At 40.6% G+C, this 12,069-nt stretch overlaps 1 protein-coding gene across 5 annotated transcripts in view; it reads right to left on the bottom strand.

Moving 5' to 3' along the window:
• ATP2C1 (ATPase secretory pathway Ca2+ transporting 1) overlaps nt 1–12,069 on the bottom strand; it is a 136,900-nt gene that overhangs the window by 37,764 nt on the left and 87,067 nt on the right. For all 5 annotated transcript variants that reach the window (XM_089332253.1, XM_008266005.4, XM_017346719.3 and 2 more), the window contains 6 exons: nt 10,611–10,735; nt 9,733–9,830; nt 7,529–7,624; nt 7,350–7,439; nt 5,045–5,149; nt 79–235 (listed from right to left, as the gene is read on the bottom strand). In XM_089332253.1, coding sequence (XP_089188379.1) covers nt 79–235; nt 5,045–5,149; nt 7,350–7,439; nt 7,529–7,624; nt 9,733–9,830; nt 10,611–10,735 — 671 coding nt within the window. The remainder of the gene's footprint in view (nt 1–78; nt 236–5,044; nt 5,150–7,349; nt 7,440–7,528; nt 7,625–9,732; nt 9,831–10,610; nt 10,736–12,069) is intronic.

The following is a 12,069-nucleotide window of genomic DNA, read 5'->3' on the forward strand; positions in this document are numbered from 1 at the left end:
AAGTGAAGCAAGAATTCACCTGCAATTGTAAGAAGGCTGCACCCTTCCACCCTGGAGACTGGGTTGAAGAGGCCTTACCTCTGAGTCCTGCTGAGCCCATTCTTGCCTTCTCTTGTTGGTACAGATCTCTCTGCTGCTGTGTCAGCATCAAGGACTGCCCTTTGCTGTGGTATGTGGTACAGTACTTAATCACCTGTTCATAAGCACCCTTCATAAAACAAATCTCTGGTCTGTCCTAGAAAGAAAAATATACCATATGCAAGTTTAATTTCAGCTTGTACATATCTGCCAAAAACAAGTGGCATATCTTTTCATAATCCCTAGGCCAGTGTATAACCTGCTATTCCTGTGGGTGTCACACTGACAGGAAGACTGCAGATGTCTCCGTGCCCTCCGGAGCAACTATGAGCAGAGGCATAACAGGATGCTGTTCCCATTGCCTGCCCTACCAGACAGATCAAATGAGACTTCTTTTCCTGTTCAAGTTTTCTGTCTTTTAAAAGTTAACAACTGCCTCTTATTTGCTTAGTTTTCTTTGTACCTACCATTCATTCTTCCTGAAGTCTTCAATACTATATCCAACCCTCCTTGTATGAGAGTTCTTCCATAATAGAACAAGCAGAGGAATGCCTTTCACACTTTGTGCTTATCCCCTCACTGTTACCTCCCTCCTTCGGTCTAGCTCTTTTCCTTTTCTAACTTGAGCTGAATGATTTCCAGGTTTGCTGCATCCAGGAATTTCCCTTCACCTCTAACCTCTGTCCTCACCAGACTGTAAGTCTTTCTTTTGCCTGGTTTATTATCCTATAGTATCTTTCTTTCTTTTTTTTTTTTAAAGATTTATTTATTTGAAAGAAAGAATTACACAGAGAGAGAAGGCGAGGCAGAGAGAGAAGGCAAGGCAGAAAGAGAAGGAGACACAGAGAGAGAGAAAGGTCTTCATTCTGCTGGTTCACTCCCCAAAAGACTGCAACGGCCAGAGCTGAGGTGATGCAAAGCCAGGAGCCAGGAGCTTCTTCTGGGTCTCCCACGCGGGAACAGGGGCTCAAGGACTTGGGCCATCTTCTAATGCTTTCCCAAGTCTTAGCAAAGAGCTGGATCGGAAGTGGAACTGCCGGGACTACACATGGAATGCTGGTGCTGCAGGCTGGAGCTTTAACTAGCTGCACCACAGCACCAACACCGCCCCCCTCCCCCGCCATAGTATCTTTCTAAGAAAGAATATATGGTGTCAGATACTTTTATTTATTTATTTTTTTTGACAGGCAGAGTGGACAGTGAGAGAGAGAGACAGAGAGAAAGGTCTTCCTTTTTGCCGTTGGTTCACCCTCCAATGGCCACCACGGCCGGCACGCTGCAGCCGGCGCATCGCGCTGATCCGAAGCCAGGAGCCAGGTGCTTCTCCTGGTCTCCCGTGCGGGTGCAGGGCCCAAGCACTTGGGCCATCCTCTACTGCACTCCCGGGCCACAGCAGAGAGCTGGCCTGGAAGAAGGGCAACCAGCAGATACACATTTTAATTCTATCCTCACATTTGTTAAGTTTAGCTGGTTCTATTAAATCCCAGCTTCTATCCAGTGTTAACAGCTGAAAGGTATAAGGAAGCTACTTTAATCCCTACATTTTTTTTAAAAAACTATGATTTCACTATTACCTCATAGATCTCTGAAGACTTTTTTTTTTTTTTTTTTTTTGGACAGGCAGAGTAGACAATGAGAGAATGAGACAGAGAGAAAAGTCTTCCTCTTTCCATTGGTTTACCCCCCAATGGCTGCAGGGGCCGGCGCGCTGCGGTTGACGCACCACGCTGATCTGAAGCCAGGAGCCAGGTGCTTCCCCTGGTCTCCCATGGGGGTGCAGGGCCCAAGGACTTGGGCCATGCTCCACTGCACTCCCAGGCCACAGCAGAGAGCCAGACTGGAAGAGGAGCAGCCAGGACAGAATCCAGCGCCCCTACCAGGACTGTAACTGGGTGTGCTGGCGCCGCAGGCAGAGGATTAGCCTATTGAGCCATGGCACCTGCCTGAAGAATTCTTTTTCTCCAAGTGTCCACAAACTCTTTTATTATGGGCTTTGCTGTTTCTTTCCCACCTCACTGCCCTTTAACATACTCATTGTACTGATCAGCTGCTGGTCCATTATATTCTGTAAGTGGAAGCCTTTCCATATGGTAATTTTGCTGGTATTATTTGGCACAATCTTGTTATTTTCTGTTTTCTATTCTATTCTATTAGGTGAATACTGAACCAGTATTTATATTTTGATTTTTTTTACTTCATTTCTTATACTGTTCATCTGTTTGTCTGTTATATTTCCTGAATGACTTCTTGACTTATTTGATAAATATTCTATTGAAAATATTTTTTGCTGTCATTTTTTATGGCTTTTGGAAATTTTATTTTGACATCCAGTATTATTATGGTTTCCCTGAAACCCCATTCTCTGCTGGTTTGTATCTGTTTAGTATCTTTCACACTAAAGTCTTTTCCAAGTATCTAGCAATCTCTGCTTGCCCACTTATATTCAGGAATGAATCAATTAAAGAACTAAAAGCTACATAGGCATTGGCAGAGCTAATCAACTGGTAGACCTCAATGTAGGTTAACAGCAAAGAAGCTCTTCCAAAGGAACATAGACTTCAGTTCAGGGGTGCCCCTAACCTGAGAAACCTTCCTAGCACCAGTTTTTCTAAAACTCTTCAAACCTCAGATTTAGGGAATGGGGATAGGAAGCTAACTGCTGGTACTCACTCTAACAGACAATAGAGGTTTATCCTTCAGAACAATCAGCAACTTACCCTTAACCACTCTGTTTTTCATCTTAATCTTTAATCCAACTCTCTCCATTTTTGTCCCCAAAATCAGATTTTCAATACTCCATAGGGGTGAAAGAGGGATAATGGTCCAAAGTAGCAACAAAGGATTTAGGGGAGTTCTACTGGTTCCTTACTCAGAATTTCAACCTTTTCTCCTGTTTTGAGCTTATACCCTACTCCCTGCCTTCACCTGGCATCTCAAGCCTTCTCATATTTTCTCTTTACAAGTTTGTACCTTCTATTCCTTGCTTGTGATTTTGACAGGTTCCAAGGACAGGGTACAGATACATGTATACGATCAGGTTCAAATAAAAGTCCTATAAAAATAAACTATTTGAGCCACTGGAATTATTTTTAAATTGTTAAGTTTGTCTTATCTGTGTCAGACTGACCTCTTCTAGATTCTGAGTCACTGTGGGTTTGGGTTTTGTCTATCTGTTTGGTAGGTTGGCTTTGTGTTGTAAGAGAAACCCTCCAGTTTGGAAAACAGAAGACAAAAGTATTTCTAAATTTATATGCTGTCACAATCCATCCCCTGCTTTCACAACTGAAAGACTGAGATGAGGTTAGATTCACAACTGCTGAGAAGTCAAATTGTTAAACACTGCATGACCCATATTACCTTTAAGTACAGAGCGACAGTGAAACAGACAGTGAAATAGGAGTGAAACAGACCCATGAGAAAAAAAATCAAGTACATATTCTTACCACGTTAGGAGCCTCAAAAACTTCATGAAAAAATAGAATTAAGAGCTAAGTTTTGGGGCTGGCACTGTGGCATAGCAGGTAAAGCCACCACCTGTAGTGCGGGCATCCCATATGGGCGCCGGTTCAAGACCTGGCTGCTCCTCTTCTGATCCAGCTCTACTATGGCCTGGAACAGCAGTAGAAGATGGGCCAAATCCTTGGGCCCCTGCACTCGTGCAGGAAACCCAGAAGAAGCTCCTGGCTCCTGGCTTCAGATCAGTGCAGCTCCAACCATTGCGGCTATCTGGGGAGTAAACCAGCGAATGGAAGACCTCTCTCTGCCTCTGCCTCTCTCTAACTCTTTCAAATAAATAAATAATCTTTAAAAAAAAAAAAAAACTAAGTTTTTAGTGCAAAAAGTTTTTGAAATCCATGCATACAAAGGATCTTGAAAAAGTTTACAGAAAATGTGTATTATGAGAAAACTGCATGGATTTAAAAAGGTTTTGCAACAAAACAAACTTACCTTTTAATTCCATTCTCCACAAATTTTTAAAGTACCCAGTACAGTTAAAGGACAGCAGCTAAAAACCATTTAATGCCATTTTTAAAAGCATTATATTACAAGGTTTAAAGTAGCAGTCATTTCATTTTTATAGTTCTGCTTTCAACTGTCTCTCACACCAGGAGTTTGGAAAAAATTCCCCTAAAAACTGCACAGACATCCTTCTTTCACCTCTCAAGAATAGAGTTCCCAGAAGCCTTCTACTTACAAGCTCAGTGTTAACTCAGTGTGGTTTTCTTTCAAGACCAACATATTTCCTATTATCACAGGTGAGGGAAGGAATTTTTTTTTATTCATTCCTATACAGAGATATAATTGGTTCCAAAATGCTCACAGGTGAGCATATAACTAACTTCATTCCAATCAAAGGAAATATAAAAATAACCAATTTATTTTTTTAAGGACAAAGTAAATTTAAACATCAAGCTAGTAATAACTATAAATGATATAATTATATAATGTAGAAATTCAGAATTCTTATTGCACAAACTGTAAAAATTTCTAAAGCACTCAGGAACAAGATGGTAGCTTGAGTTATCAGTAGACATCATTTTGTCAGTTTGTAAACTGGATCAATTAACATGATTTATACACATTTCAGAACAACTTTTCTACAAAATATATGGTTTTATTTTTGTAGAGTCAAGACATTCCTTCAGTGAAAGAGTACAGATTAAAAACAGACTCAGCAGAGACCCATGAAGAACTATCATCAAAAGTAAACAACAAAGTAAGCTCCAGGAGGCTGAAGACTAGGCTACAAATCAGTTATTTGCCCACACAGTAAAACTAAGTCTCCCTATACATGGACTTCGCAGGGAAAGAGTATCAGAAAGAGTATGAGAATAACGTGAGATGAACATGCTCTATAATTACAGACTTTAAAGTCACAGGTCTTTTATGTAGGATGATTGTCTAAAGGTAGACAGTAAATAAAGTTATTTAAGACAGAATATATTTTTAAAAAATACAGGGATACCTGCTGGGTTCGGTGCACACATTTAACAGCCATCCATTTCTGCTCAGAGCTGAATGGGTATTCAGCTTTTCTGATATAGTCCTGTTGAAGTCCATCAAGCCCCATCTATATGGAACAAAAAAAAGTTAATCCTCACCAACACATGACTACTTTTCCCAAGTAACAAAGAATAATGATCACAACATGTAGCTAACTTGGTTAGAAATCCCTGGATTGTTTTCCAAATAATGGTGAAAGAACAGCAATGCTGCGTTTTCCTGAAAAGCAGAGTACATCTTCAACAAGGGAGCCTAAGGCATGTTACTTGGACTGAATGTAGACCAAACTAGGCTATATTAATCTAAAAGGAAGCAGAATACAAAAATGGCATCAATCAATATGGAACATACACTTTTTCCTCAAAAAATATTTGTTGTGGATTATTTGAAGATTATAGCTTTATATTTTTTATTTATTTTCATTTTATTTGAAAGAGAGAAAGACAGAGATCTTTAATCTGCTGATCCATTCCCAAAATGCCTACAAAAGTCAGGGCTGGGCCAGGGCGAAGCCAGGAAACAGAGACTCCATCTGAGTCTCCTTAGTGGGTGGCAAGGACCCAAGTCCTTGAGCCATCATCCACTGCCTTCTGAGAGCACACACTAACAGGAAGCTGGATCAGAAGTGGAGCTGGGACTTGAACCAGGCATTCCAATATGGAATGTGGACATCCTCAGTGGTGTGACAACCACTGCTGCCAAATGCCCACCTCCATTCAATCAGCAGGAAGCTGAAATCGGGAATGGAGCTGGGATTTGAACCCAGATACTCTGACACTCCCCAAATGCCCATAATGGCTAGGGCTAGGCCAAAGCAAAGAACCAATAACTCAGTCCAGGTCTCTCACATCAGTGGTAGTGACCCAACCACTTGCGCCATCATCTACTGCCCCCCAGGGTACACACGCTTAGGTGCATCAGAAGTACAGCTGGAATTCAAACTCAGGCACTCTGATAAGGGATACAGGCATCTTCACAGCTGGGCCAAACATCTGGCCCATTTTTTCAGTATCTTTTTAAAAGCTATACTATGCACAGAGCCGGCCCTATGACACAGTGTATTAATCCACTGCACAAGTCAGCATCCCTTATCAGAGTGCTTGATTTGAGTCCCGGCTACTCCACTTCTGATGACGCTTCCTGATAATATGCCTGGGAAGACAACAGAAGATGACCCGTGCTTTTGCCTCTGTCGCCCACATGGGAGACCCAGACGAAGTGCCTGGCTCCTGGCTTCAGCCTGGACCAGTGGCTGTTGTGGTCATTTGGGAAATTAATCAACAGATGGGCGATCTCTCTTTCAAATAAATAAATAAATAAAATATTTAAAAAAATAAACAAAAGCTATATTATGCTATTTTACTAACATAGACCAGATGATAAAAATATAGCTTTCTCTCAGGAAATACATATATCCAAAAACTATCAGGTTTCTCAATTAATCAAATGTAGAATTTAGAAGATAAAATTAACTAAGACAGATGAAAAGGTTGCTGGGACAGTAGTCTGTCTCCTCATTACAAATTTTTTTTAAAGATTTAGTTATTTCAAAGGGAGAGTGGGAGAAAGAGAGACTGATCTTCCATCTGCTGTTTCGCTCCCCAAACAGCTGCAACAGCCAGGGCTGGGCCAGACTGAAGCTAGGAGCCAGGAACTCCATCTGGGTCTCCCGGGGGGTGGCAGGAATCCCAACACTTGGGTCATCATCCACTGCTTTCCTAAGTACATCAGCAGGAAGCTGGGTAGGTAGCAGAGGAGCTGGGACTCAAATAGGCACTCGACATGGGATTTAAACATCCCAAGTGGTGGCTTAACACCTGCCCCCAAATACAAATTTTAAATCTACATTCACTTTTGAAAAGTTGATGAGAAAGGGAAAGGAAAGACCAGAAAAATAAAAGCTAATTTCTTGTGACTTCATTAAAATCTTTATTATCCGGAAATATCAAAGAATGTTGCCATTTATTCATTTATCAGCTATCATACACATTTATAAAGTGCTTCACACATGGATGTCAATATTATGGAAGACAGGAACATTTCCTCATAAGAAGAAATCCATCACATTAGTCTGTAAGCTTTGTAAGGAATAAAGTTATAGTAAAATAAACTCTATGCCTAGCTCCCATTGGGCAGGAAAACAACAAAATACTAAGTCTTCATTATTCAATACCTAAAAACCAGTAATACTGAAATTGATGGTCTCACATTTTGTTTCAGGGTGACATCTCATGGTCAAAGAGGATAGGTTGGGTAGAGACACATACCTTCATTGCAAGAGCGATCAAGGCTCCTTCTGTCGGCTTCCCCATTAGAGTGTTGTTTCTAATGACAGCATCATTGCACACACAGCCCGCCTAAGAGAAAATCATATACACCATGAACCCATTACTATGCCTTTAGTCATTACGAAGAAAGACATCTTTTTGGAGAATGAAATATTTACCTCAACAATTCGGCTAACAGCTGGGTTATAGAAACCATGAACAACATCACCATCAACAATCACTTCTCCGAACTGATTATAGCCAACGCCAGTAACCTACGGAACATTAACATGGGGTCAATAGTACAGTCACAAGACACAGGAGAGCCAAATCTACAATGGGCTTTGTTCATTTCACTGTACACCATGACACTGGTAAAGCACTTAGAAGAATTTTAAGATTAGAAACATCTAGATTCTAATCTGCACCACAATGATTAACCTAAGAAGATTCTAGTTTCCACTTTCATATGCTACAAAAAGGTTAAGTAAACTAAAAAAATCTGTGTAAGTGAGCTTAAGTTTATAGAACATTACACTTAAAAAGCACACTATAATTTGCAAATAACTCAAATTCATTACATTTAACATTCAACATAAACCTGTGGTCTAGACAAAAGCAGAATTCATTTGGCAAATATGAAGGCTCAGAGACACTGAGAGATTTACCCTAACACTGCAAACTACTTTAACACAGCATATTGCATGCAGATTTTAAAAACCAGAGGTAGAAACAAGCCAGGCACTTCTTTCATTTGGCAAGAACAAACCAAACCAAACCAAAGTAAGTTTCACAACAAAAAGAACACAGTTTAGGAAGAAAATAATTAACAAATGTTTAATGCTTGACATTTAAAATGATAGCCTCAAAACAAAAGAGAAACCAGTATCTTATCTTCCATATCTGGACCATGTAAGCACATGGAACCCATTCGCCAGAAAGGGGATATTCACCAACACAACTCTGGGTATCCCTGACCAAGTCCAGCACCTTAAACATCAAGTCTCATGTTAAGATCTAGAAGAATGGACTTAATTAAACCCAAGTAGGATTTCTGTCAATTGTCTAATACAAATTCCACTGAATATATTAGCTGTAAATTCATTTTAAAATACTGTGTCTATCGTAAATAACATTAATAGCATCCCAGTCAAAAATCCTACAGCGAGTAGCAAAGATGGGATCTTGGCTCTAATCAACATCACAACAAACCATCGCACAGTGATATGCATTTATAAGACTGTCCAAACAGAGGCCAGTGCTGTGGCACAGTGGGTTAACGCCCCAGCCTGCTGCGCCAGCATCCCATATGAGCACTGGCTGGAGTCCCGCCTCTACACTTCCAACCCAGGCCCCTGCTAATACACCTGGGAAAGCAGCAGAGGATGGCCCAACATGAGAGACCCGGAAGAAGCACCCAGCTCCTGGTTTTGAATCAGCTATGCTCTGGCCATTGCGGCCATTTGGAGAGTGAACCAGTAGATGGAAGACCTCTCTTTCTCTTTCAAATAAATAAAATAAATTAAAAAAAAAAAAGACTGTCCATACGGAACTTCTAAAATAATTCATTCATTCATTTATTCATTCAAGTATTTACTATGATGGAGGCAGGCCCTAAGCTAGGCAATATGGTTCCAGCTCTCTTACAACTTAGCATCTAACAGAAAAGAGGAACAGAAAAGTTCACTGGGTTAAGGACTAAGAGGAGAGGGATAAAATGCTAAGACAACATAACACAGGGCCAATTGTGGGTGATCCCAAAGATTTTCTGAAGTAGGGCTGGAATTCAGAAGCAAAGGATGAAGAAGCATTAGGCTATCGTAAACAGTGAGAGCAGCAGTGGGAAGAACTTTGTCCCACTGGAAGAACTACAAAGCAAGTTTATTCAGCGCACAGAAATCAAAAAACAACATACAAGGCCAAAGAGGGAAATAAAATAAAAGACAGAAAGTAGGGTCCTGAGAGACCACTGGTCAGGATCCCAGCTGCAATATAAAGCCACTGAAGCATCATAATTTAGGGAGTGACACACTCAAAAGTTGGCTCCAGAAAGAACCCTTAATCTATATGGTGATGGCATTAGGAGTTGCTATAAAAATACCAAGAGGCTTCTCAGAAGGTCAGGTGAGAAATGACTGCACAATGGATCAAAGCAGCTGGCTACTCAACTGAAAGTTACTGAGGAGAGAAAAGCTGGCAAGATCGGGTGATGGAAGGAGAAGGTATCTAGGAGTTTCTAGATTAAACAAACACGTGGGAAGAGAAAACTGCTGCTGCTAACTTATGGCCCTTTCAAAGGTGAGACACTGAAACTGTTAAGAAAGCTACTAGGTTTCTTTACAAGGCACGTCACTGCTAGAAAACAAAACAAGCTGTACTGTACCTCAGCATGGAGACCCTCTGCAGTGAATATGTGTGTAACAGTCATCTCATTCTTCGTCAGTGTGCCCGTTTTGTCTGAACAAATCACATTACAGCAGCCTAAGAAGAAATCACTATATGTCACCAAACAAGCAGGGTTCACTCAGGAAGCAAATCCAAGACTCTGGAAACCCTGTCCTAATTCCCCCAGTTTTGTAGAGATCTAACTTAGTGGTAATTTTAGATTAACTTCTCTCTTTATGCTTGATTCATCATAAGGTTAAGCTTCTGAAATTAAACATAAAAATTAATTTTATGTAATAAATTTTTATAAAGTTTTGAGGATACTCTATTATATTCAAACTCCTGTAATTTCTTTAAGGATTTTTCAAGATATTTCATTTTCTCAATATTAAAATACAAATAAAAATTGTATTATTTTTGAATATCCTAAATTTTAAAAAAAGGAGTTTCATAGTTATTGCACATAAAGTTACATTACAGCAATATAACTACTATATACTCACTGTCTTAGAAGCAAATTCAATTCAAATATGGCATTTGGGGAGAGTAATAATCCCCAAATTGTACTTCATTGCAATGTCAAAAGAAAAGAATTCTATTAATTTTACTCCAAATTTAATCTATTACATGAATTTTTTTACTTGATTTAAGCAATAGAACATTCCACAAGGCCGAAAGATTTCTCATAAAGTCCTGCGCCTAGAGATCTGAATTTTTAATTGCTTTTGGTTGTTTAAACCATACCCAAACTTTGCCACAGGCCAAATACCATTATGCTAGCCTCTAAAAGAAAAACTGTACAACTCAAGTATGATTCATGTTGACATGAACTACTAAAACCATCATTGCATAAGCATGAGCTTAACACAGACTTACCCAGAGTTTCAACGATGGGCAGTTTTTTCACAATGGCCCTTTTCTTCACCATTCTCATAACACCAAGGGCCAGTGTCACTGTGACCACAATGGGAAGACCTTCAGGAATTGCTGCTACAGCCAAACTATAACCAATGCACAATATTAAAATTTACACTAAGGAGTAACCACGGCAATGATCTGAATTGTACATTATGTAAAGCCAAATAAAATGCAAAACTGATCCTGCAACTGCCAACACTGGTCTTCTCAAATAAAGGAACACTGATAATCATTTACTGCACACATACTAGCTGCCAAGCTAAGCACAATAGTTAAAGAATATAGATCCTGATAGCAAACTGCCTTATTTTTTACTCCTGGTTTCACCACCTTTTAGTTGTGTAACATTGGGTACTTATTAATCCAGCTCTAAAGACTAGTTTCCTCTCCTATAAAATATGAAAAAGAACAGACATTGAGACAAAAATTTACACATGAAATGTTCATTGTAGCACTATTTACAGTAATCAAAAGATGGAAGCAAGGTCGGAAACAGACCAAATACCCATCAACTGATGAATGCGACACTGTGATACCATACTCTAGAAGAGTATTTATTTAGCTATAAAAAGGAACGACGAGGGCCAGCACTGTGGCGTAGCGGGTAAAGCCACTGCCTGCAGTGCTGCTATCCCATATGGGCACTGGTTCGAGACTGGGCTGCTCCAATTCCTATCCCGCTCTCTGCTATGGCCTGGGAAAGCAGAGGAAAATAGCCCGAGTCCTTGGACCCCTGCACCCACGTGGGAGACCGACCAGGAGGAGGCTCAAGGCTCCCGGCTCCTGGCTTCAGATCGGCGCAGCTCTGGCCCTTGCCGCCAGTTGGGGAGTGAACCAGCGGAAGGAGGACCTCTCTTTCTGCCTCTATCTTTGTGTAACTCTTACTTTCAAATAAATAAGTAAATCTTAAAAAAAATAAAATAAAAGGAGTAATACATGCTACAACATGGATGAACCTTGAAAACTTTTTAATGTACCTGGTTAGTATTACTGACAACTGTTCTATAACCATAGCTAACCTTCTCATGCTTTGTTTATAGGGCGATTCTGAAGGTTGAAAGCAAACAAGCACCACTTACAATACACTGAAGAGTCAAGACTTATGTGCTGTCATTCACACTTCCTCCTCTCCCTTAGGTTACTTTAATAGAATGCTCCTCATGCAAATAGAACCAGCTGCTCCACTTCTGATTCAGCTCCCTGCTAATGTGCCAGGGATAGCAGAAGAGGATGGCCCATGTGCTTCAGCCCCTATACCCACTTGGGAGACCTGGAAAAAGCTCCTGGTTCCTGGCTCCTGGCTTCAGCCTGCCCAAGCCCTGGCTGTTGCAGCCGCTTGGGGAGTGACCCAGCAGATGTATGAGCAGCCTCTCTTTCTGTGACCCTATCGGCGCTGATGTGTAGGGGGTAAAGCCGC

The sequence above is a fragment of the Oryctolagus cuniculus genome, chromosome 4 (assembly GCF_051225735.1).
Source record: "Oryctolagus cuniculus isolate XC-2025 breed Fujian yellow rabbit chromosome 4, ASM5122573v1, whole genome shotgun sequence".
In the NCBI taxonomy this organism is placed as follows: domain Eukaryota; kingdom Metazoa; phylum Chordata; class Mammalia; order Lagomorpha; family Leporidae; genus Oryctolagus; species Oryctolagus cuniculus.